Source organism: Squalius cephalus (genome assembly GCF_949319135.1).
Source record: "Squalius cephalus genome assembly, chromosome: 6".
Lineage (NCBI taxonomy): Eukaryota > Metazoa > Chordata > Actinopteri > Cypriniformes > Leuciscidae > Squalius > Squalius cephalus.
In genome coordinates, this window is record NC_137127.1 from 13,035,764 (window position 1) to 13,063,377 (window position 27,614).

General features: G+C 38.6%; 1 protein-coding gene across 2 annotated transcripts; it reads right to left on the minus strand.

The window, feature by feature from the left end:
• Positions 1-26,532, minus strand: LOC307160456 (monocarboxylate transporter 13). 2 transcript variants are annotated; one of them, XM_079874590.1, is made up of 9 exons: positions 26,497-26,532; positions 16,418-16,514; positions 14,138-14,194; positions 10,979-11,024; positions 10,739-10,829; positions 6,977-7,233; positions 6,390-6,533; positions 3,430-4,272; positions 1-717 (listed from the first exon to the last, which is right to left on the minus strand). In XM_079874590.1, exons 6-9 carry the CDS (start codon positions 7,224-7,226, stop codon positions 545-547), a joined length of 1,410 nt encoding a protein of 469 aa, XP_079730716.1. In that variant the 5' UTR covers positions 7,227-7,233; positions 10,739-10,829; positions 10,979-11,024; positions 14,138-14,194; positions 16,418-16,514; positions 26,497-26,532; the 3' UTR covers positions 1-544. The 2 variants fall into 2 exon arrangements, with proteins under 2 accessions (XP_079730716.1, XP_079730717.1); XM_079874591.1 differs by lacking the exons at positions 10,979-11,024; positions 16,418-16,514; positions 26,497-26,532 and having other exon boundaries at positions 14,138-14,260.
• Positions 26,533-27,614: the final 1,082 nt, after the last annotated feature.

The window sequence follows — 27,614 nt, forward strand, 5'->3', positions numbered from 1 at the left end:
GACCAGTGGATGGAACTTTAACCTACATAAAATCCACGTTTCAAACACACATTTTAATTTGTGCAATTTTAAGCAGACAGACCAAAATACATTTTACATATTATTATACACAAGAAATTGCAGATATTGTTCTTGACTGTGATCATCTTTGGTTGTAGCTAAACCATGAGTCAGCTTCCATTAGTCCATTAAGGCAGTGTCCATTTTCCAGACTTACTGGAGCAATAGATCTGATGAAATATTGCTTGCAATGGCATCATTATAGGACTACATGAGAAGACTTCCCAGAATGTTTCACTTAGGTGAGAAAGGTCTGTCCACTTTTCCTTAATAGAATGGACAGATCAGATCAGTTTACACCATCACTTACAGATCTCTAATCATAATCTCTGCTTAACCACGACATGTGTGGTGAAACATGAATGCATCATATGTGTCCACAGTAGTAACATGACACTGCAAAAAAACATGTGACCCTAAATGCACATTCCACTAGTCAAGAGCCTTTTCTTACTAACTTCTTCCAAAGTTGGAATTCCTGTTTTCAAATCAGATCCTCGCATCCTTTCCCGTTGTCCAAGTGGATATCTTTTCCCTTTTCCATCCCTTTTTTGTTCATCTGATGTAACACAAGCAAAAACAAGGCAGAGACGAGAAGAGCAATGCCTGCCATCAGGAAACCAGCACCATAGTCACTCATTTTGTCTATGAAGATTCCTGTAGAAACAGTAGGAGAAATTATTTCATCATTGTCAATTATGAGTTTCACTTAGTCAAGTCAAGTCAAGTCATCTTCATTTATATAGCGCTTTTAACAATGTAGATTGTTCCAAAGCAGCTTTACATTGATAATAGGAAATTAAAGTAAAGTGTTTTGGCTTTATAGCAGCTCTAGAATAAAGTTATTGTCCAGCTAAAGTTAGTTTGATTGATTCACTTCCGTCGCAACGATCATTGGTTATTAACTTAGGGGCCGCTAACACGACACCGTTTTAACAGAAAACTCTTAAGTTCTTTCTGCGCAAACTTTAAAAACGCGAACCAGTGAGAACGCCGATGGCGTGCACATGCGTATTACGTTCTTTCTGCGCAAACTTCAAAAATGCGAACCAGCGAGAACGCCGATGGCGTGCACATGCGTATTACGTTCTTTCTGCGCAAACTTCAAAAATGCGAACCAGCGAGAACGCCGATGGCGTGCACATGTGTATTACGTTCTTTCTGCGCAAACTTCAAATACGCGAACCACTGATGGCGTGCACATGCGTATTACGTTCTTTCTGCGCAAACTTCAAAAACGCGAACCAGTGAGAACGCTGATGGCGTGCACATGCGTATTACGTTCTTTCTGCGCAAACTTCAAAAACGCGAACCAGTGAGAACGCCGATGGCGTGCACATACGTATTACGTTTCTTTCTGCGCAAGCTTCAAAAACGCGAACCACTGATGGCGTGCACATGCGTATTACGTTCTTTCTGCGCAAACTTCAAAAACGCGAACCAGTGAGAACGCTGATGGCGTGCACATGCGTATTACGTTCTTTCTGCGCAAACTTCAAAAACGCGAACCAGTGAGAACGCCGATGGCGTGCACATACGTATTACGTTCTTTCTGCGCAAACTTCAAAAACGCGAACCAGTGAGACTGCTGATGGCGTGCACATGCGTATTACGAGTTCAGACTATAGGTATGCGCGTTTGAATATATGTGCGCAGGCGTGTTGTCCTTCCCTAATTGACTAATCTTAGACTTACTTAGTCTAAGGAGTCAATGAATGCACAAAATATAGCTTAAAAATAACATAAAAATAATAAAAAAGAAAAATGAAATATAAAAAGTCATTCAAATAAAAAACACTCATGCACTCATAAGTGATATATTATAATAATGTCAAATCACATTTTGTTTTCCTGTAATACTGAAATACTGCTATTAGCTTGCAATTAAAACACATACTTGCCCATACAGAACTCACCTCGACCAATTCTATAGGCTGTTGTAAGTGGTTGCAAGGGCATTTGTATGCGGTTTCTAGGGTATTCTGGGAGGTTGCTTGGGCACAATAGTGATGCTTACCTAAGCACTACTAATTAGCCTGCAGTTGTTCGTTCATCATCCCACCTCCCGTTTTTATGCCCAACCTGCTTTCTGAATGCACATTTCACTGTACATTATTTTAAACGAACAATCAATTAAAGCACCAAGGAACAGAGCCCCTATGAAGTCAGTGATGCAGTGATTATTTGAGTCATCTTTTATAATGCCACAGCAAAGGAGTTTTCCACCCCGATTAAAAGTCACTGAGAAAAACTGCAGCAGAGCTAATTTATGGTGTAATTACACCGCCGGTTATGGAGCCCAGCAGACTACACTCCTAACCTGTAGTGCCTAAAAAAAGCGTTTCTCTCCTCCCAACCATTAGTCTGTGCTCTATTTTAATGGACTAAAAAACCCAAGAGATTCATATAAGGTACATTAGTCTTCCAGTATACAGATATGGACATGGTTTTGGCAGTTGATGCCTCTAAAAGGACAGATGAGGCTTTTCTGGATGATTTAGTGTTGAACTGCCTATAGCGAGGGAGAGGTTTTTGGCTGCAGAGGGGAGAACTTGTGCCATGTTCTGGCAATTGTTCTTAAGTGAAAAACTGTTAAGTAAGGGCAAAATGTCATCATCTCCACATTACAATACCATCTATTTGAAGTTGCCCTATCAGAGCTTATCATCTGGTAATCAATTACAGCTATTAAATGTATTGTTGTTCTTGGCTGGTAGTTTGTTGATTCTTTGGCCACTTTTGTTGCTCCGCTGATGTATTGTTTCACTACCGTTTGTGATGTGTTCTGAGCAGTGAGCACCGAAAAATTACAGCCAATGAAACCAAATGAACAGTTTAAGATTTGGTCAGGGCAGTCAAAGCGTGGCTCGCTATTGAATGGGGAAAAGCCATTTATGTAGTGACCAATAATCCATGAAATTAACACAATAGCCGAGTGCATTTCTTTGAAAGGCGATGCTTTATGAGAAGATAACACAGTATTACTGTAAACTGAATCATGCCAGCCATTAATGAGAAACCTCAAATATGATGAGGGAAGGGAATACATTAGGATGACTGATAAAGTGCTTTCTATACAATAAAACAGGACATCTTGTGTTTGCACAATGTTAGACTGTAGAATAACTTCAGCAAGCCATTTGTAGGTAGATGTCATAATAACCTACTCAACATATAAATAAAGTATCCCAAATATAATATAATAATATTTTTTTGTTTTATATATATATATATATATATATATATATATATATATATAGAATATATGGTTTATAAATATTTAAATGAATTAAAAACAAACTCAAACTTTATTAAATATGACTCTGCTCAGGATAGTCACTATTGATCAAATACTTTTAAACATCTCACCTGCCAAAGGTGGTCCAAGAAGGCCACCACTGCTGCGGATGAGCATGAAGAAACCCAGAGCACTCCCTAGCCTCTCCACCCCCACCACTTCCGCCAGTACCGTGATGTGAATGGCCACGGTCGCGCCGAACACCAGTCCGTAACCCGCACTGAACAGCGCTAGCTGGGTGAAAGTGGTAGCTAGTGGGCAGAGCAACAGAACAATGCCCAGCAGAATCACTGTGACAGTCAGCTGATGGACTGTCTTTACCAGCCGCAGATTAGCCACCCACCCGAAGAGCAGCCGTCCTAACAGGTCCAGCACCGCAGAGATGGACATGAGAGCGGCTGCCTGGTACTCCTCCACTCCTTGACTGCGGGCGTACGGTACCAGAAAGAGAGCTGGAGCGAAGAAGCCAAGAGCAGCAAAGACACCAAACATTGAGTAGACCATGAAGCGAGCGTTAACAATAAGCGTGTAGTCCATGTAACTTATGATTTTGACCTTCAGTGGATCAGATTTTTTCGAGTCTGAACTGTTTTTTGAACTAAAGTCTGTGTGAGTTTGCGATAAAAGCTCCAGCTCATGATCGTCCTTCTCTACCAGCTCTTTAGAAGGAACGTGTCTGTTGAGTGGTCTTAGAAGAGCTCCGCACAAACTCAAGTTGAGCTGCAGAGCTCCCAGGATCAGCATCGCTCCCCTCCAGGAATACTGATCCACCATGAACTGGAAGGATGGGGTCAGGACGAAAGTGAGGATGCACTCTCCTGCGCTGGCAAGAGCGTTGGCCACTGGCCGTCGCTTTTCAAAGTACCAGCCCAGCATGGTGACAGTAGGGGTCCAGGTCAGGGCGTAGCCAAATCCTGCAGAGGACAAAACGAAAAGGACATTTAGAGCAAGCATTTATTTCTTTGACAAGTCATTCATTTTGTAGGGTAAAACGTTGTTCAAATGCCACTGGCTAAATGGACAGCAGTATTGCAAGGTTATGTGTATTATGAACATCTAGCAACACTTACTAACTGAATACACATTTATTTTAAAACATTGTGTTAGCAGTCATGGAACATTTCTATCATTAAACTTGACCTGCAAGTTGTGCTACTGATGTAACTTACACACTAGACCTTTAACATGATATTGAGCCAGTGGCCGACTCCAAGACTTTTAAATTACCATTCAAAAGTTTGGGGTCAGTAAGAATTTTTTTTAATGTTTTTTTTTTTTTTAAGTATTTTATGCTCACCAAGGCTGCATTCATCTGATGAAAAACCAGTAATACTAAACCAGTAATATTGTGAAATATTATTACTATTTTATTTCTATTTTAATATATTTTAAAATGTAATTTATTCCTGTGATGGGGAAACCCATTACTCCAGTCTTCAGTGTCATATGATCCTTCAGAAATCACTCTAATATGCTGATTTGGAGCTCACAAAACATTTCTCATTATTACCAATATTGAAAACAGTTGTGCAGCTTAATATTTCTTGTAGAAATTATGACTTTTTTATATTAGGATATTTTGATGATACTTTAAAATATTAAATTATTTTGCAACAATGCAAAAGTCTGATCAATTTAATGAATCTTTGCTGCAAGTAAAAGTATTAAAAGTATTAATTCCTTTAAAAAAAGAAAAAAAGAGAAAAAACTTTTTAATGGTAATATATATGAACTTTTAGTTAACATTTAGGGCCAGGTTTACTAACAGATTGCTCTAACGCAAACCCTCTTTTGGCGTTAAAAAATTACTATGGTTTGCGCTCATCAATTTAATGGTGTTTACGCCATTATTTACCGCCCAAAAAAGCACGTCTTAAACCAGACGCTACCTGGTACATTGTGTTGGTCATTATGGAAAAGATCTGACTGCGTTTGTTCTTTAATTTGCACGTCGTCAGTAGATGACGCGAAGAACTTTCCACTCCAACGCTATCTCACGTCCAATTCGTACGAATTCATAACCCCAGTGATGGGTATAGGTTTAGGGGCGGGGTCAGGGGTAGGTCATTCGTAGCCTACGATACGAATTGGGCAACTCGTAAAATATGTACGATTTAGCAAAAATCGTACAAATTCGTACGAGTTAGGTCATATGAATTCGTACGAATTAGCTCGTAAAATACGCTGTGTTGGAATTACGCTAATTTTCCCTGTTTAGTAAATCTGGTCCTTATAGGCCTGGTTTCACAGACAGGACTTAGACTAAGCCAGGATTAGACCATAGATCAATTAGGACATTTAAGTAATTTTTATAAACATGCTTAGAAAAAAACATTACCGATGTGCATCTTAAAACTAAAAAGGCACTGATATATTTTTAAGATCAGTCAGTGCAAGTTTATTTCAGTGGAAACAGCTCAGACTTACATTTTAGTCTAGGACTAGTCTTAAGCCCTGTCTGTGAAACCAGGGGATAGTGTTTTATTAATCTGACCAAACCAGTACATTTTTAGAGTTTGCAGCTTAGATTTTTTGCAAATTGTGCAAAATAATATAAGTGCATAATTAGTGCGTAATATTTAAATAATAATTAAGATAGAATTTAACTGATTAATAAATAAGAATAAAGCAAACCAAAATCAAAATAATTGCACATTAATACTAAACTAAGAAAGTGGCAATAATGAATTTAACAAAATGAATAACTTACTTAAGCAAGTAATAAAGAATGATAAATTAAAGATAAATAATTAGACAACATGTGCCAATAGTGATAATGAACAAAACAAATTTTCATCGTTTTTAACTCTAGTTTAACTCTAAAGCCTAGTGGGCAAAATGTTCTTTCTTTCTTTCTTTCTTTCTTTGCTCCTACAACCTTCCTGTCTCATCATATGCCTTTCTCTCTCCCATAGCCGCTATAATTGGCTTATGACCTTTTCAAGTTGTGAATCAACGACGAAACAAGGGAAGCGTGAAAGTGTGTGTGCAGGAGCACAGCCATATGCTCTACTGCTGGCTGTGCTTTTACCTGTAAGGAACCCCACAGTTATGTACAGCTGTAGCAGATCCTGGGCATACGACCCGGCCACCATCCCAATGCTGCTCAGCAGACCCCCCGCCATGACCACTGGCCGATGGCCGAAGTACGCGCTCAATGCAGAGCCTACAGGGGCTGAATCACAGAAAAGCACACAGTTATGACATACTGTACTGCCAGTAGCCAAGTGCTCCGTCAGCCCATGTAAAGCTATCATACTGGGAGACAGAGAAATGGAGGATAACACAAACTCATATTTCTAGTCTCCTGCTCTGTTAGATATATTTCAGCCTCAAAATGTTTAAAATGTCTGATGGTGCCAGAGAACATGATTGTGGCACTAACAAATATTAAAAGATTACAGTGAGCTTGTGTGTTGGCATGCATCTTAATCACAAATTAGATCAACAGTGCAGATCAAGTGTGACAAAGAGTTTTTACCACATCTTCATTTTGACATTTACAAATAAATAAACATCAGTAAGTCCATGTTTGCAGTTACGAATTCAAAGGCAAAGGTTACTGAGAGTGTAAGTGAAGGGAGCCCCCTGCTGGTTGAAACTGAACTTGGTACATACCCCCAAAATGTACCGTTGCCACAGAGATGGATGTGATCCATGAACTTGCAGTCGCTGTGGTTGCAAAGTAGTACTGGATTTCTACGAAGAACACACCAAAGGACTTGATTACACCGAATGTCAGCCCAAAGACAAGGAAAGTGGAAAGCACAATGAACCAGCCATAGCCTCCATCTGGGGGACCTGCAGGCTGAACTATTCTTCTCTTCCCTTGTAGTTCCATTGGAAACTCAGAAGATAAGTTCATCATCTGCCATCTAAAAAAAGAAAAACATGTTTTTATAAAAATGGAAACGCATAAATCCACACTGCCCAGTCAGCACTGATGTTCTCTGAGCCCAGTAACACAAGACGAAAGTGATATAGTTCATCAATTATTATCTCTGTGTCAAAACAGCTGAAGAATGATTAACTACAACATGCCATAATCACATTGCACCAAACTGAACTAATGTTGTGTGCACATGTTTTTTTTGTATGAGGCAATGAATATGTAACCCCTGTCAATATCCCTATAGTGAACACACTGTGAACATGTTTTACTTGGCTGACCTGCACCCACAAACAGTGAGATAACTAGTTTTTCAGTAAAAATAGTTTTTACTGCCAGAAGACATGGTTAACATTCAGCCTTTAGCATCTGAAATATTAGGGCAGCTGACATATTTGTCCTATTTAATAACCATTGCGTATATTGCAGGATGGTAGTTCTCAGCAGTATTGTGTAAGTTACAAAAAGTAATTAATTACTAGCCACAAATTACACCTTCAACAGTGTAATTAGATTACTGTACTAATTACTCAAAGTATTGCAATACATATTACTAATTACTTTCTAAATCAACCCTGACCAGTGGAACAATGCAAGGATAGACAGGAAACTGCTCTTTTCATTCTTTCAAATAAATAATAAAAAATTGCATAAATTATTCTTGAACTGACCAACGGATTTAAAGGGAGAACGTTTTTGTGCCCAGGTCAGTGTTGTGCCCCCTCGGGACGGAGCATGTAAAAGACATCAATCAGCTCCTACCAGACACCCCACGAAACCACTGTAACATCCCTGCCACCTCTGGTGATTTGGGGGGGAGCGGTTTCCAGCAAAATGTTGGATGTTCTGTCGTTTCCTGTTATCGCCCAGTACACAGAACATTCAACACCCTGATCTCTGTCAGAACGCTCAAGTTCAAGATGTTAACTATCAAGATGATCATCCCGCAAATTCAACATTGCGATTGGTTCGTCACTTTCGATCTAAAAGACGCATATTTTCACATAGAAATATTGCCACAACACAAGTTCCTGAGGTTTGTTTTCGGGGGCGAAGCTTACCAATATCGGGTTCTTCCATTCTACCTAGCCTTGTTACCCCGCATATACACAAAATGCATGGTTGCACCTCTGGCTCCGCTGCGACTCCAGGGCCATCCACATTTTTAATTACATAGCTGATTAGTCGATACTGGCCCAGTCTCAAGAGCTTGCTCTTCGACATCGAGATGGATCCTCGCTCATCTTTTCTCTTGGGGGCTGAGACGCAATACCAAGAAAAGCATTCTCTCTCCCGCTCAGAGGGTAACGTGCTTGGGGGTTAAATGTGACATAACTGCGCTTAACGCTTTGTGCACTTTCAAAAATCTGTGTTTATGGTAAGGGTTACGCACTGCGGTTTTGTTCCCTGTCTCTGTGACTCAGACCCGGTTCCTCACCATGGGTCATACTCAAAGTGTGTGTTGATGTCACAAGATGCAAACAACAGACACTTCCCGTACAGGCTGAGCCCAAGGGATATGGTGAGGTCATCATCTCGATTGGCACTTTAATTGCCTCAAATTGATGCCTGTATTTCTGGCCCTGAAGTACTTCCTCCACCAGTTAAGAGGTTACCATGTCCTAGTGTGGATGGACAACACTGCGGAAGCCTCCTATATACATCGCCGGGGTGATCTGCGTTCGCGCTGTCTGAACAGACTAGTGCAGTGTGTTCTGCTTTGGGCTCAGGACAAGTTCCTGTCTCTCAGGGCGATTTATATCCCCTGATATCTCAATGTGGGAGCAGATCTACTGTCCAGACAGAGAAACTCCACCCCGAGGTAGTGAAACAAATCTGGGAAAGACTTTACGAAGCAGAGGTGGACCTCTTCGCCTCCCAACAGATAGCGCAATGTCCCATCTACTTCTCTCTGAGTCACCCAGCCCCCCTGCGCATTTATGGCCCAGAATATGCCTGTATGCGTTTCCCCTGGTTTCTCTGCTCTCGGGAGTTCTAGCCAGAGTTCATCAACAAGGGTCTTGCCTCTTACTGAAAGCGCTGTGTTGGCCGAACAGAATTTGGTACTCGGAGATAATATCTTTCCTCGACGGCTCACCCTGGGCAACACTGGAAAGGAGAGGGACCTTCTATCTCAAGCGCAGGGGACGATATTACATCGATATTACGACGATATGCCCGACCTGTGGAACCTTAATGTTTTGCCCCTGAAGGGTACCAACTGGGGGACACTGGGCTCCCTACACTAGAAGTTATGCCAATAAATGGTGTGTCTTTGAAAAGTAGTGCACGGCACGTAATGCAGATCCAGTTAACTGCCAGATTGCTTCAATTTTGGAGTTCCTGCAGGAAAAATTTGCAGCAGGCACATGCCCTACCACTCTCAGGGTTTATGCGGCCACTTTATCGGCTTGCCACGCCTTGATTGACAGGGTAACAATCTGGAAGAATCCTCTGCTCGCCAGCTTCGTTCGTGGGGCCAGGTGACTGAGGCCACCCGTTAGAACCAAGATCCCTTCATGGGACTTAGCTATAGTTCTTGAGGGTCTGGTTGAATCTCCCTTTGAACCCCTAGAGTCAGCGCCTGACAAGCTTCTCACTCTAAAGATGTTTTTTTCTTATGGCTATCACTTCTTTGAAAAGAATTGGGGATTTGCAGGCTCTGTCTGTCTCGCCATTCTGCTTAGACTTTGCCCCAGGAATTGTGAAAGCAATTTTGCAACCTCATCCTGACTACCTCCCTAAGGTTCCTTTCTCAGCCGTACATCCAGTCACTCTTGAGGTCTTCTGTCCTCCGCCGTTCACAATGCCGGATCAGGAGAAACTTCACAGACTGTGTTCAGTCCGTGCTCTTCAGACCTAAGTTCACCGCACTAGCCAGTGGCGTAAGTTAGAGCAACTATTCATTTCTTATGGGGGCCGAAACAGCCTCCACAAAACAGACAATTTCACATTGGGTGAGGGATGCTATTGCCCTTGCCCATGAGGCGCGCGGTCAAGCTTCGCCAGTAGGCATCAGGGCTCATTCTACCAGGGGGGTCGCTTCTTCCCGAGCCTTGGCGGGGGGTGCCCCCCTGCAGCATGTTTGTGATGCGGCAGGCTGGTCCTCTCCACACACATTCATAAGGTTTTACAGTTTGGATGTTCATGCTACTCCGGGCTCACACGTCCTTAAATCAACATCACAAGCACATGTCTGAGACCTTTTGAGCTCACACTACACAACGTGAGGGGTCCAGACACCCCCAGTGCGGCAGCATGGGTATTCTCATTACCATAGTGCTGAATCAAGCGTAGCATTAAGTATAGCTTTTGAAAGGGAACGTCTCAGGTTACTTGACAGGGTTACAGTCAAGTAACCCGAGACGATTTTTTTACATAATGTTTTTTATCATGTTTCAACCAATTAAAAAGGCACTATATTCTGAATCACAGCTGAAGGAGTTGCAGTGGTTCTAGTTATTATATTCACAATACAAATGTGATCTTACCTCTCATAATATCTGTTGGCTGAAAAGACTCCTCATTCCCATTTCCAAGTTCTGTCTGGCTCATCTTCAGTGACAATGCGTATCCATACTACTACACAGAAATGCAAAGGTCAACACAGGGAAGACGTAAGAAGTGGGAGGTAACCTGCTTGGTTGTAAAGCATTTTCATATGCAGTATTGTACAATTGTTCCAGCATGTGAGTAGATCTTTTCTCTTTCTGCTAAAGGAGATACTCAACTGCTGTGGCCGAGCTTCACAGGTCCTCACTTGGATGATCTCTGGACCTGAATATAAACAAGCTGTTTTGTAAATGGATTACCCTGAACAGAAATGTGTGTAGCACATCATTCTCTAGAGTGAATAATAACAAGATGTGAAGAAATTAACAATTAATTTAATTGAATAACTGAACTAAATCACCTTTATCCTATCCTACTTTTTAGATAGGATAGTAAAATACACTTCACTAAAGTTAGCAACCACTCCAAGCAGAGAACCACAGCTTCTTTAATTATATAATTTTAAACATTCTTAATGATAAATATGATGAGCTTTCTGGTGCATTCAGCATTGTAAAACATGTTTTGTTAGATACACGTAAAATGTGCTTCATGTGATAGCATCTAAATTAACTGGTTTATACAAGTCAAACATATTATTTATGACTGAAAAATCCTGAATATATTAGCCAACAACAATAAAAAGTCATTTCTAAGGATCAGATAAAACTGCACAAGAACTGGACGAGAAAAGAAAAGCTTCAGCTTTTAGTTATATTCCAATAGGATGTCACATAATTCCTTCTCATTTTAAGACCCCAGAGTTCCTTTAGTATATAATAATAGGATTTTTAAGATGAGGTGGTCAAATAAAGAATTTTCTTCCAAGAATTTGTGCTGCTTGTAAGTTCAATACTCAGTAAACAAATCTATACATAATATTATGCTGCCTAACAGTGGTTTGAAATAGCATTGTCCAAGGTCATCATATAGGATTTGAACTTTTTTTTGGAAAGAAAATATTTAAACAGTCTTTTATTTTATTTTATCAAGATGCAAACCTGTAATCTTGGGCTTGAACTACTGACACTCAACTAAAATTGAGGCATAAACAGTATTTTACCCTGAGAACCAAAAATAGTTAATTAGTCTGAATCTCATCTCTCAGCCACTGCTCTGAGTTCATTGATTAGCTGAGGTCATTTAAGCTCCCTCTGATGTTTGATCTTCACTGCTTGGAGTGTTTTGAAAAACAAATTAAAAGGAAGGAAAATTAAATAAGCTCAGGGGCCAGTAAAAAACTTGTTTCATTTGATGTCCTCTCTCCCTTTATGCATGTAAAGTAGGAAGAGTTTCCTAAAAGGAAGGTTAAATTGTCAAATGTGCATAAAAACGGGCAACTTCAAATTCATTCAGCTGTAATTTTTGGCTCCTGGACAGGCACTTAAACACTATTAATTATAAAATAGATGGCGAAAAGTATTACAGAAATACTATAAAATACGGTGTGCATACAAAACAGGATAAAAACTAGACCAGACATGCATGCTCATAAGCATATAGAAGAATCAAATTAACATTGTTTGCACTATAATGTTAAACATGTTAATGTGAAACATAATGTAGATGATAATCAGGGCTTGACATTAACTTTTTTGCTCACCAGCTACCGTGTCTAGTGATTTTTCAAAGTTACTAGCCACTCAGCATTTTCACTGCAATTTTGACACCGATACCATGGGGAAAAACTGCCATATAGGTATTTTTAATATTATATCATAATTTGGCAGCAGGTATATTAAGCTGCTGTCACTTTAAAACCCGACTTACAGATTCATTACACTGTTACATATGTGTTTTTTGTCTCAACTGTAACATAACTGTTTACATGAATACTTGCCAAGGCTACACAAGTATTTTGACATTATTTTGTGTGTATTTGTTGACGTGCAATAAGCAGCGAAAAAGATCTCAATTTAGTACTGAGGGCGGCTTTATGTGCGCGCACTTTGGGCACGAGCACAAAATCTGCGGGAATTAGTAAAATTATGCACAATGCGCGCAATCCCAAAATAGTTGACATGTAGTTGCAAAGTTACTTAGAGTTAGTAGAATGTCTAAAGTTGACCATTAAAATAATAAGTATTACCGATCCTGGTAAACTGTCTAGACTGGCAGTACATTGGGAAAAAAGATCAGTTATTATGACATTGACACTAACATTATTGATTTCTACTAATGGTTAAAATTGAATTTATAATAGAATACTGAAAAGAATACATGCAGTGTAAAAGCATGAAAGCTTGATAATGTGAGTTATGAGTGAAAGTAATATTTATCTTGCATAGATAAAATTACATATTGGCTTGCATCCCTTTACTTTAGAATGCTTTTATCTACCAGAGCTAAACCTGATTTCAGCATTGAAAGTCTCAAAACACGTGCATACAAATTGAATCGTCATAAACTGCAATTAGACAGTATCCTAATAATCAATTTTACACACAATTTATTTTATATATTGTAGAATTAGTAACGTCTGACATAATAATGTCATAAGTAGTCACTTATGTCAATGACTCTTAAAATGAAAATCTGCAAAAGTCAATAGTTGGTAAGAATTTATTAGAGGTCTTTTATGCTCACCAAGGCAGCATTTATTTGATTAATATACAGCAAAAATGTATTACAATTTTAAAATGTAATCTTTTCATGTGATGGCAAAGCTGAAGTTTAAGTAGCCGTTACTCCAGTCGTCAGTGTCACATGATCATTCAGAAATCATACTAATATGCTGATTTGGTGCTCAAGAAACATTTCTTATTATCAATGTTGAAAACAGTTGTGCTGCTTAATATTTGTATGCAAAGTCTGCAAACCATTTAGGTTTTAGGATATTTAGGATATATATTTTTTAGGATTATAAGAACAGCATGTATATGAAATATAAATCTTATGTAACATCATAAATGTCTTTACTCTCCCTTCTAATCAATTGAATGTGTTTTTTCTGAAAAGAGATTTTGAATGGTAATGTATTTCTATAGGATAACTATAACTAGAGAAACTGATCATTTTGGTTGAACAGCACTGAAAGATAACATACATCAGCTTTGGGGTTAAATGTTGCATGTACTGTTTAAAGCTTCATTGGTTGCATGTTCTCCAGTCTTGGATGAAATCCAATTAAAAAGGACCAACTGTCAGCTAGTTAGTTATCGAATATTGTGCAGTGCCTGATTAGCTGTGATCTTTTACTCTCTGGACACGCATCAGACTACCCATGGTCAACAGACCTTGGCATCTTGTTTAATGATTTCATATTCCAGACATGAATATGGACGTGTCTCATAATCTAAAAACTGCAAGTATCTTAATCAGAATGATTTTCAACTAACTGGATATCACAGCAGGGATGAAATAATGCAGATTAATCTCTGTTTGGGTGCTGTGACCTGCAAGGTGTTAAACAGAAGGTTAGCATTAGCTGAGCAGAGGATCGTTCATCATAATGAGGTCTTTATGTTCAGGATCCCTCTGATAGGATGAAAATGTGAAGACACACTACATGAAACCAATTAGATAATGTGGACGAACAAGATTAGATACGTATTAATCCTCTGAATAGTTCAGACCAGTTGAGTTCTATGTTTTTACATTGTCATTGATAGAAGGGCATCCTCTTCTGGCAGTCCTTCCACTCCAGTGGCTTTCACCCAAAAAGCACAGGTGTCTTTGCACTTACCCAGATGGCTTTGCTGTTGATTACAAAACCTGAGTATCATAAAAAGACGAAAAGCCAGCCACACAGGATATCTTTGGAACATGAAGATCATCTAAATCACAATTTTACTGAAATTGCTTTGTTAGATTACTATCTCAGAAGCTTATGTTACAAGGGATATTCTTCCAGAATGAAGACAGAATGTACATCCTTTTTTTTTCTTGGATACAAAGTTGCTGGGCAATTTTGGATATAAATCAGTGTAATGTAAATTAAATTGAGGTGTTATTCTTCCAAGCAATTCTTCTTCCTTTATTTTTGGATTAGCTGTCCTACTAGAGAGGAGCAATCTTATCTTAAAATTAGTATGGAACACATGCTTGGAAAAACCTGACCAGTCTATTCAATCTAAGAAAAACTGGTTTAGAATAGTGTAAAACTGGTTTGGATATACAGGTGCTGGTCATAAAATTAGAATATCATCAAAAAGTTGATTTATTTCAAGAATTCAACTTAACAGGTGAAACTAATATATTATATAGACTCATTACATGCAAAGTGAGATATTTCAAGCCTTTATTTGTTGTAATTTTGATGATTATGGCTTACAGCTTATGAAACCCATGAAATCAAAATCCCAGAAAATCAGAATATTACATGAAATCACACAATAATTACACAGTGATACCATGGTCATTGACAGGTTTTGTTTCTTTTGGCAGTGTGGGCCGGTGCAAATCCTGCTGGAAAATGAAGTCAGCATCTCCATAAAGCTTGTCTGCTGAAGGAAGCATGAAGCGCTCTGAAAATGTCCTGGTAGACGGCTGCGTTGAGTGGACAGCAGTGGACCAACACCAGCCGATGACATGGCTCCACAAACCAACACAGACTGTGGAAACTTCACACTGGACTTCAAGCATCTTGGATTGTGTGCCTCTCCATTCTTCCTCCAGACTCTGGGACCTTGGTTTCCAAATGAGATGCAAAATTTGCTCTCATCAGAAAAGAGGACTTTGGTCCACTGTGCTTTATTAAATCCAGAGTCAACGCAGCCATCTACCAGGACATTTTCAGAGCACTTCATGCTGACTTCATTTTCCAGCAGGATTTGCACCTGCCTAAACTGCCAAAAGAAACAAAACCTGGTTCAATGACCATGGTATCACTGTGTAATTACTGTGTGATTTCATGTAATATTCTAATTTTCTGGGATTTTGATTTTGTGGGTTTCATAAGCTGTAAGCCATAATCATCAAAATTTTAACAAATAAAGGCTTGAAATATCTCACTTTGCATGTAATGAGTCTATATAATATATTAGTTTCACCTGTTAAGTTGAATTCTTGAAATAAATCAACTTTTTGATGATATTCTAATTTTATGACCAGCACCTGTACATGCATTCTCTTTTTTTGCCAGTTCAAATCATTTGTTTGTTGGAGTATGTTAGTTTTGATTTCAGAATTAAATTTAGAATTACTTTTAAATTGAATTCAATTCCTTAATTCAAATGGAATGTAAATAGCATTCCATAAAAAGTAACTAACACAATATTTTAAAAGTAACTTTCCACAATACTACTCATATACTGTTACTGCTTGAAATGGAAGTCGTCTTCTAAAAAAATGATCAAATTAAAAATTGATCTGAAGACTGTTGAGTGTGTCCTAATAATTACTATATTGCATATGTGTTTATGCTTCTAACACCGATTCTGTTCAGTTGTTTTCATCTGTATAAGGTGTGACCCCTCTGTTATCCTCATGGTTATGTTTTGGTGTCCATGGTGACCATCTGTGCTCCTCAAGAGGATTTGGTGTGACAGAACATCCCTTCCCCCTTATCTTAACAAAGCTTAGCATTACACACTGATGGAAAAATAACAGACTTAAAGACTGAGCAAAGTTCTGGGCTAACATGTCATATATGCAGTACTGGAAAAAAGATGTCTTACCTGTAGCCATCAGGTGTGTTGTAGCACTAAGCCTCTGGTCTGCTGTGATGATGTCAAAACTCCATAGGTTAAACAAGATGATGAGAAAAGGGTGGAGCTTATGACAGAACACAAAAGTTTGTGGATTATTATGGCTGTATATTCAAAATACTGAGTGATGTAAATGTTTGTTTTGCATATGAGTTACTTACGTCATTTGTAATTCACGGCTTGAATTTATTTAGGGTTTGAATTTAGGGTTTCTACATATTACGAAGGTATAATTTACTAGAAGCATCTAGTATCAAACTATATAGTTGTAACTGCTGTGTAAATGCATTTATGACACCTTTCTTTGTTTGTAATATGTAATATGAATTACATCAAATTAATCACTGTTCTTTGAAAAACTTTCAAGTGTGCTAAAAAGTTAATGACTGATGTCACAAAATATGGAGTAAACAACACCATTTCAGGCTCAGTCTTATAAAACATAGCTTTTACTTTGGTCTTATTTCAGACTTTGCAATCGCTGCACACTTGTGTGTTTTTCGATGTCTCAAAAGAGGCTATGACAAAATTAACAAACCAAAAAACAATCTTGGTGCCCTCCATCAGACTGTGTTTGTCCAACCTTTCTTTCATATTCAAATATACATTATTCTCAAAAGAATGCAATTGATAACATCTCAGCCCAAAAACAAGACAATTGTGTCCAATTCTATATTGTAGTCACAACAATCTTTAAATTGAGCAATGATCTGACCCATGCTTTCAGTGCTTGCAGTTCATTGAATGTTCACAGCATCAAAGTCTATAATTGGTTTCCAGTTTGACTTGTTGCTGTGCACACAATGCACATGCCAGCACAGCTGTAGCTGCAGGGCCAAATGCCTTCTTGCAAGTACGGTGTCAGGCACTGTAATTTGCTCTGGCCCCCTTCCTGTTCGAAGGAGTGATGAGATACTTAGTAGACTGTCCTCACTCAGTGGCTGGCTGTTTAAGGGGTGTCCGCAAAATATAGGGTTCATAGACAATTGGAAATGTTTTTGGGGCAGACCTGACTTGTTGAAAAGAGATTCATCCCTCCTGGGATGGTGGTGCTCTTCTCTCTAGTAATATGGCACATAGTCTTAGAGATCAAACATGACAATCTAGGGCTCAGGTCAGGAAGCAGACAGACTGGCTAAACCGACCGTCTGCTAGCTGTCTCACGTCACTGAGGTCAGATAAATCCCATCAGATAGAGACTCTTTCACCTAGATATCATCACATAGAGACTGTGTCTGTTCCCTGAGCTAGGAAATACAAAACACTCCCAAACCCATTTAAGGGTAAAAATTTGATTGATGTTCAACAAATAAAAAACAAATATAATGCAGATGAACAAATGATAAAGCTTGGATTGCTGAATATTTAATCCCTTTCTTCAAAAGCACTTATTGTTAATGATATGATTACAGACCATAACCTAGATGTGCTGTGTTTGACAGAAACTTGGGTAAAACCAGACAATTACATTACTTTAAATGAGTCCACCCCACAAGATTACTGCTATAAACACGAGGCTCATTTAAAAGGAAAGGGGGGAGGTATTGCTGTAATTTATAGCAATATCTTCAGTATTACTCAGAAGTCTATAGTTTCAAATAAAATTCTTTTGCAGTGATGGTGCTTTCTGTAACGTTATCTAGCGTAAGTGATAAATCCCGTTGCCACCAGGGCACCATACAGATTTTATCAAAGAATTTGCTGATTTTCTATCAGAGTTACTGACTGCAGATAAAGTCCTAATTGTTGGTGATTTTAATATCCATGTAGATAATGAAAAAGACGCATTGGGATTAGCATTTACAGACATTCTAAACTCTATTGGATCTAGACTTTCGATCTAATATTGTCACATGGAATTAATGTTGATGCCGTTGAAATTCTGCAGCAGAGCGATGACATCTAAGATCATTATTTAGAACTATCACTTCTGCCAATAAAGATTGCTTTATAAATAATCTTCCTGATCAGTTTCATCTCGTCAGCATCCCAGATAGCTTAGAAGAACTCGATGTTGCAACAGAAATTATTGATATAACTTTAGACACAGTTGCTCCATTACGCTTAAAGAAGATTAAAGGAAATAGTCCAACACCGTGGTACAATGAGCACACTCTGGCCCTGAAGAGAGCAGCCAGAAAAAATGGAGCGTAGCTGGAAGAAAACAAAATTAGAAATTTTTCGCATTTCGTGGAGAGAGAGCACGATTGCATACAGAAAGGCCTTAAAAACTGCTAGATCTGCTTATTTTTCAACACTTTTAGAAGAAAACAAACACAACCTAGGTAATTATTCGAAACAGTGACTAAATTAATGAAAAATAAAGCTCCAACACTGGATGTTTCCAAACAGCACAGCAGTAATGACTTTATGAACTTATTTACTTACAAGATTGATAATATTAGAGAGAAAATTATAACTATGCAACCGTCAACTACAGTATCGCATCAGACAGTGCATTGTAGTCTCTCTGAGGAAATTTTTTATTAATTCATTGCTATAAGAGAGGAAGAATTGTCTAAACTCGTTAAATCATTTAAATCAACAACATGTTAGACCCTATACATACTAAGCTATTGAAAGAGATGCTTCCAGAGGTCATAGATCCTCTTCTTAATATCATTAATTCATCAAGCTGGCTATTATTAAACCTCTTATTAAAAAAACGCAACTTGATCCTAGAGAATTAGTCAATTACAGGCCGATCTCGAATCTACCTTTTTTGTCAAAATTAATAGAAAAGGCAGTATCCTCACAACTATGTTCCTTTTTTTAGGAAGAAATGGTATCTGCAAGCATTTCCAGTCAGGGTATAGATCATATCATAGTACTGAGACTGCTCTCATTAGAGTTACAAATGATTTGCTCTTATCATCCGATCGTGGTTGTGTTGTGTAATCTCTCTATTAGTGTTACTGGATCTTAGTGCTGCATTTGATACCATCGACCACAACATTCTTTTGAATAGACTCGAAAATTATGTTGGCATCAGTGGAATTGCACTAGCATGGTTCAAATCATACTTATCTGACCGTTATCAATTTGTGGCAGTAAATTAAGAGATGTCTTATCGATCAAAAGTTCAGTATGGCTTACCACAAGGCTCAGTACTAGGACCATTGTTGTTCACCCTGTACATGCTACCCTTGGGAGATATCATTAGGAAGCATGGAATTAGTTTTCACTGTAATGCTGATGATACTCAGCTCTATATTTCTTCGCGCCCCAACGAAATGCACCAATTCACAAAATTAACGGAATGCATAGCTGATATAAAAATTTGGACGACTAGTAATTTCCTACTACTTAATACTGAAAAAAACAGAGTTTCTAATTATTGGGCAAAAAACCTCTGCACGTATTAACCCAGAATACTGTCTAACAATTAATGACTGCTCTGTCAAGTCTTCGTTGTCGGTTAGGAACCTGGGTGTTTTCTTTGATGCCAATCTTTCATTTGAAAGCCACGTTTCTAGCATCTGTAAAACCGCATTCTTCCATCTTAAAAATATATATAAATTACGACATATGCTTTCAATTAAAAATGCGGAACAGTTAGTTCTTGTGTTCATGACCTCAAGGCTAGATTATTGTAATGCTCTACTGGGTGGTTGCCCTGCACGCTTAATAAACAAAGTCCAGTTGGTCTCACTAGAACCAGAAAGTATGACCGTATTAACCCCGTTCTGTCAACACTGCATTGGCTCCCTATTAAACATCGTATAAATTTAAAAATATTGCTGACTACTTACAAAGCACTAAATGGTTTAGCTCTACAGTACTTGAGCGAGCTCTTATCACATTATAGTCCTTCACGTATACTGCGATCTCAAAATTCTGGACAGTTGATAATACCTAGAATATCAAAATTAACTGCAGGAGGAAGATCATTCTCCTATTTAGCACCTAAACGTTGGAACAATCTTCCTAACATTGTCCGGGAAGCAGTCAGTTTAAATCTGTTTTATCTGGCATTCATTTAGAACATTATACATTTCTATTATTCAAATCAGTTAAATGATTATTAGGCTGCATAGATTCGGTCAGCCGGAACCGGGGACACTTCCTATAACACCGGATGTATTCATTACATCATAAGAAGAAAGGCATCTACGCTAATGTTAGTCTTTCTGTTTATTCCGAGGTTTACTGAAGTCAGCTGGATCCGGGCCGGATCCAGATCAGATGGTGGATCTGCGCCTGGACCCATCCACAATGCATCCCTGAAGTGCCAGCCTCATCAGCCCTGTGAAGGCCTCATCGACACGACAGCTATTGGTACTGATCCTCAACAAACTTGTCTCCATACCGGCGTAATGACTCCGACTTCCAACCAGATGGAACTGGATAAATATTCTTAATGTTCTGATCCAATCTGACTTCTGACCTGTAATGCTGCCTGGATCATAATCATACACTGTTCGCTTGTTGGCCAGAGGAGAACCGGCCCCCGATTGAGCCTGGGTTCTCCCAAGATTTTTTTCTCCATTCTGTCACCTGATGGAGTTTTGGTTCCTTGCCACTGTTGCCTTGGCTTTTGGATTGCTTAGTTGGGGACATTTAATATTCAACAATATTACTGATCTGCCTTACTTAAGGTGGACAGTGATGCAATTTTCTTCTAGAAACAAACTTTGTTGTATTATTTTCATGTGATCACTGTGAAGCTGCTTTGATACAATCTGTATTGTAAAAAGCGCTATATAAATAAAGGTGACTTGACTTGACTTCTAAAAGATCACTAAGATAATAGCAAGTCAGTCTGGACAAATTACCCAGTAGAGACCCTCCTGAGACCAGCAAATAAAAATTTAATTTATACTAGTTTGGTAGAATGTAATATGATCTATATTATAACCACATTGTAATATATATTATATTGTAATGGCCAGGGATGGCCTTTAATCGCATGATGATTCAGAATCGGTTTAGAAGAGGAAAGGATGTTGAAGAAGAATGTAGAAAGAAAGGTATGTGAATGTATGGAGCAAGAAGGTAGGAGCACTTCTAGTGCCCCAGGGCACTTTTAATTTTCCCTTGCAACAGAACAAGTGGCGCAAGTGTTATACTCCTCTGGGAGTGTCAGCTCACATGGAATCTGATCAGGGTAGTTATTTTACTGGACATGTGGAAATGATTCCTTGACTTATGGAGATCTGACCTGCCTGGAAAACCAAACCAAAAGGTCAGTTAAACATCCTGGGGAGGACACAGACGTTTCCACAAAGAATAATGACACCTTCCACTCACACTTTTTGCTCATGCTGACCAACACAACAGACTTGGTGCAACAAGTCATTCTACAAATACCAACGCAACCAATTGCAGGTGGAAGCAAGCCCGACCGAGAGGATCACAGACATCTTGTCCCGCTGATGCAGCATCCACTCAGCACAGTATGCCTACACCTAAAGAGACTGTGTGTCACAGAGGTGCATTTTGCAGTGCTTTCATCTTCCATGTTCAACCTGTCTTTATGCTGTTAGTTCAGGTGAGTACTTGACTCCTGCACCCATCGACTAGCGCTGCTAACTACAGGTGTCAGCCCTATGAACACTCTGAAAATAGCACCCAAAATGTGGACACCGGAAATGTCCAAAAATGGCCCCAAGAGGCTAGAGGAGGCCTGTAAGACTTGATTTTCCTGCTAAGAAAAAAGCTGAGATCAAACAATAAAACAATAAAACGAACACCTGGAGAGAAGAACTCAAAGAAAGAGCACAGAACATCGCCTAGCCCAAACTTATCTTCTTGTTTATGCATCCCCCATCTCCCTACTCCCTTCCTTTCCCCCTGATTCAAGTCACTAAACGTTCACTGAGAATGTCTATGTATCAGATATGATGTATCTTGTGAATCCATTGTTTTTTCCTTTTCATGTTTGGTATCATTTTAAATGTCTCAGTGCGATTGGTAAAATGGTCTCAATTTCATTGCAGTCATTGGTAATATGAGAAAGATAGAAAACTTAGGAGAATTCTGATAATTCTTTCCTCTCCCCCAAAAACAGGTGTAACCTGTTATTTCTGAATTGGCTTCTAATTGTTTACTTGTGTAATTTGCATGGTACATTTTTACCTGACAAATAAAATGTTATATTTGATTTATTCTGGACTCTCCTGAAATCATTATGACCAGTAGATTATGAGGAGGCTGGTGCTACCGTGGATAGGTCAAACTAAATGCGCATGTATGAACGGACCAATAGGCACGTCATCTGAAGACCTTTTGATTTCTGACTTGGCAAGTTGTATGGAAGTGGCTAAATAAACGAAATTTTTTTGTACGAGTGAGCAGCAGGCAACCGACTAAAGAGGTATTAGCTAACCCTGCACACTCTGACCAAGATCAGACTGGAGAGTTTGTGACCGTGAAATCCATATTACCCGGGGCGTGTGACTCTGTGCGGCATTGGGTCCCTGATACATCCAATGTTATCATTTGTCTGGATTTGTCTAGGGTCGTGTGGAGAAAATATTGTTTATTCTGGGCAGTATGGCAAGCCATGGCAAAAAGCAGGATAACTTGTAGGCTATAGCCTACTTGAAAGGAAAACAAATTTGCAGAGTAAAAACAGAGTTTGTGTTGTTGAATCATATTTTATTTTCTAGTAGGCTACTTCTTAAAATATAGAGCTCATGACAAATAAAAGTTCCAGATGGACAAACATTAAATGCAAAAACCAGTGTGAATAACAATATCTTAAAATGAACTACACAGATACACAGATATGGCCTATTTATGAATGAAATTCATGCATTTATTTGTCATTTAAACTGATGCAAACATGGAAAGAGAGTAGAAAAGACTTTTTATCCTGTCGTCCCCTCTAGTGGACAGCATTAAGTACGGCCTTCATTGCTCAGATAATGCAAGTCAGTGTATTTTTTGGGAAAGTAAGTCTGACCAGTTAGAAAAGATATAAGCGAGTCAGACCAGTCTGAAGGTCTGAGCTGAGTTTGGTGAAGCATTAAAGTTCTAGGCGGAGTCAATTTCTCATAATAAAAATAAATAATAATAATGTTTAAATATATGCTGGCTTTCTCAAGCCAACATAATAAAGAAAACTCAGAGAAACATCGACCAATTCAGTATGTAATAAAATTGTATTAGTTCTATAATAAAACTTTTAAACATTTTAAATGTATGCCGTGCTCTTCAACCGACATGATTTTAATTAATCCCAAACCTGGTAATTTTGTCAGTATTAATGTAGGTTACATTCGTTCACTGATTCTAGCTTCTCTCTTTTCTGTCTCTTTCTTTTCATGTGAACTGAGTAGGCTACACATGTATACATTCATAAATATAAACTTTATTTCTATTCAATTTTCGAAATTATTTATAGCCTACATGTCACACACGCCTATCTGCCTTTTGATGTAAATAAAAGACGAGAGTGGTAAATGTTACGGACATATTATCATGGTACAGTTCAGCCTATTGTTGATTTTTATTTCCACTTCCCTTTTATCCAAAGAGACGGAACTATTTGCACTGTATTTATCAATGGGAAATACATCATGCTAAAATAATCTGTCATATACTGTGGCTCACATTATTGGGGTCGCTTGCAAGTCGCAGCAGCACGAATTACGTGACCAGCAACATATTTCTGCTTCAAATATTGTGCGTAGTTAACAGTGAGTGGTGGTTTCAGACATTATTTTTTATTATTTTTGACCAGGAGTTACCCTTTAAAGTGCATTTGTCAGTTATTCTTTACTTATTCTGCCTGACAGAAAGAAAAGCTTGTAGCCTGCTGAAGGCGGAGCGTTTTGACCAATCAGATGAAAGGGCCGTTTCAGCGCCGCCCACGTGTGCAAATGAAATATCGAACCCATAATCCGATTTGTAAACCACAAACGAAAAATGAAAAATCAAGCCAAAATCTCTTTTTTTTTTTTTTTAACTAAACTAAAAGACGAATAAACTAGCTGGTTTTCATTTCTCGTTATTCCATTCCAAACAGGAAAATAAATCATCAAAAAGTACACGGACCACCTTCCTTGGTTACAATTTGTATACAAGTTGTATATTTATGTAAATAAGTATCTTGGGGTAGTATTCTTTTCATCTCGTTTCTCACTGTAATAAATTACCACTTTACCTAAATTAGACTGATTTGTGTGAGATGTTTTCCAGTACATGTTCAGTGTTTTGATGTTGCACGCCTTATTCTCCCTAGACTTAGGCTAAAAGGTTTGTAACAGTCCCGAATTAACAGATATTTGAAAGTAGCCTATGGGATACCCAGAATAATCAAATATCTAAATTAATCAAGAACCAATGTATATGATTCGTTTCTAATAAGAAGCACAATAAAAATTTGATAATCATTTGAAATTGGAGTCAGCTTAAGTGTGGAGCTAAAGTAAAATTGAAACTAAATTCTAATAAATTAAGTGAACTTCACTGGAGCACTGAAAAGACATAAACACATTATACGTCACATTCCACAGTTGGGCTAATGGGTGGCCCTTACAGTTTACTCATGCAAACACTTTAAATTTGTGTTTTTTATCTCAAGGTTACAATCGGTTGATATTAAATTTGAATTTTATATTCGTTTGAGCACCAAATTAGAGGTTATTTTAAGGGTGTTATTTTCACTACAGTCTGTGTGTTTCACTGATCTAAATTTGAAACCCTTGATTCATTACTCTGGAGTTCAACCTCACCATCTGCCTAGCGTCACAGATAGCACTCAAAGCCCCAAGCTCTCTAATTTACATGAGCAGAGAGATTTAGTCAACAAAAAACGTATACTATCTGTCCAATCAAAATGTCAAGAGTGTGGACGTGCACACGGCGTGCATATATGCGTGCACAGGGAGACTAACACAAGATGATGGTTTTCTGTGCATTTCCACCCATGCGAAATGAAGGGCCCATCAGGAGCTTATTCACAGTCTGTGCTGATAGTTGATGATTAAGACTCAATCCAGCCCTGTCACAGCTGAGAGGACACAAAGTCTTCTTTACCACTTTTCCCTTTCTCAGGACTGATCAAGAATTACACTGTATATCTAATATAGGCATTTGGAAGGAGGGAGGAGGGGGGCCATTTTTAATCCAATTGGACTACTTTCTTTTGTCCAAGCATTGATATGTTTGAAGATAAATAGGGCAGTCACACTTTATTGGCAGGCTTGATTGATTCTGTAGCACATGGAGATCCCTGTGGACAAGTTTTCTTGTTTTTTGTTTGTGTTTCTGAATGTGGCGTTCGATTTCTTGATTTTAGGCAAGCTAACATCTGGCGGTGATCCAGAGAGAGACTGATGATAGTGATGATATCTCTGCTGGAGCTGCTCAGGAGAGATGAGAGAAAGGAAATGAAAGCCAGTTCTGCAAGTATGATATCAGACTAGTGACTAAAATTGAATGGAATGACAAGATAGCATGATGTATTATAGTATATTAAAGTATTGTACAAACAGTTCCCGGACGTTATGATCCACTCAAACATGTCTGACATAAGGCATAGAAACTCATTATGTAGAAATAAATAATAATAACATTGTTGTTAAAGTTAAAAATAATATTATTGAAAAAAAAAAAAAAAAAGATTTAGTACAAAAAAACAAAAAACAGTAATCAAATATTTTCTAGTTTGCCTCTAACCATATTTTTTTAAACCAAAATGTCTCCTTATTGCAGCCATTTTGCACATTGCAGTTTCTCCCAATCTCTTTTCTATGTATGATTGACTTTTCTCCAGTTCTAATGCACCTGCTGAAAATAAAAGGTAGGGAACTAGTGCGGAGTGTACAAACCCTTAGGCAAGGTGATTATAAATCATGAATGAAATCATCAGTCCATTTTTCTCTGGACATTTTATGGATTCACCACCATCCTTCATGAGGTCTCATGAAGCTCATTAATACATTACAGTCTCATAACTGATTCGGGGACATTTCTACATTCCCTGACATCACATCATTCTGGTCACCATGACCACTAGAATAGCTCATCCCTGTCTGTGGGCTATTTAGAGTGGGCTTTGATCTATTGGTTCTAGGATGTTAGAAGTTGGGACTAATTACCCATGGTGATGAGATGATTAACGTGGTCCTTTAATCTGCCCTTAAAGGCAATAATCATCAGTGTTCCGTGTCTTCTTACAATCTCTAGATATATGCTTCATCTCGAACCTCCACCTGTCTCTCTGATCTTGTTCATCGTCGGCCTCTGTAGAACATCAGAACAAGTTTGTTATAGCAATTACAGAATGTCACTGCACTTCCCAGAAAAGCTATAGTTTATGAAGTATACACCTGTACTTTAGCTTAAATGTGCAGTTTACAACAGAGGGAATATGGAATATATGTATGGGATGTAATGCACTCAACCTAACCTTCCATTTCCAGGATGATGAATGTATTAATATCTGATAATATCTCTTTAAAAAATGATTGGATGTCAAGATCATTTTTTTTAACTTACATTTGAATTAAAATAGCAAAACAACCATATTTATGTCAAGGGTCAAGAATTGTGAGGACTCAGGGAGCTTTGAAGGGCTTTATTTAATAAAAAAAAAAAACCTCCCTAATGGGGGAAAAACACAGTCCAGGGCAGCAGGCAGCGGGACTGGAGCAAGGCACGACAAACAGACAAGGCTTCCACATGAGGAACATAGATGACGATCTGGCACAGGACAGCGAACAACAGGAGAATAAAAAGAGAAGAAAATCAGAAGGGTAACAAGAGAGAGCAAGTGAGGCAAATTAACCAATAATCAGGTAACAAGAGGGCGGGGCCAAGACTAGAGACTGACAAAAGAGCACATGGCACACAGAAACAAACAAAAATCATTTGGATCGTTTGGCCGCAAAACAAACGTGACAGAAGTAAAGTGTGCTCGCACAAACCCACAGGACAGAAGAGAACATGGCAGACAAACACACCACAGAAAACAAGACACAAGACAGAAGTGCACGGAGCATGGATGTCAGGACCCCGACACCGAAACCGAACCAAGACTAGACCGAAGTGTCAGGATCCAGACACCACGCCCCGAACATGCAAGACAGCCTAGAGAACGCTCACACAAACACATGAGTGTCAGGATTCGGTCACCAAACTAAGAACAAGATCACTTAAGGTGACAGGACCCTGACAATTAACTTATGAGAAGTCCACTACCCGAATTAAGCATGCA

Excerpts from the sequence above, each read along its gene's own strand:
- LOC307160456 (XM_079874590.1), bottom strand. The coding sequence starts at position 7,226 with ATGATGAACTTATCTTCTGAGTTTCCAATGGAACTACAAGGGAAGAGA. Across the intron at positions 6,534-6,976 it reads GGCAACGGTACATTTTGGGG|CCCCTGTAGGCTCTGCATTG; the intron begins GTATGTACCAAG and ends TCTGTGATTCAG. Across the intron at positions 718-3,429 it reads TCTTGGACCACCTTTGGCAG|GAATCTTCATAGACAAAATG; the intron begins GTGAGATGTTTA and ends CTGTTTCTACAG.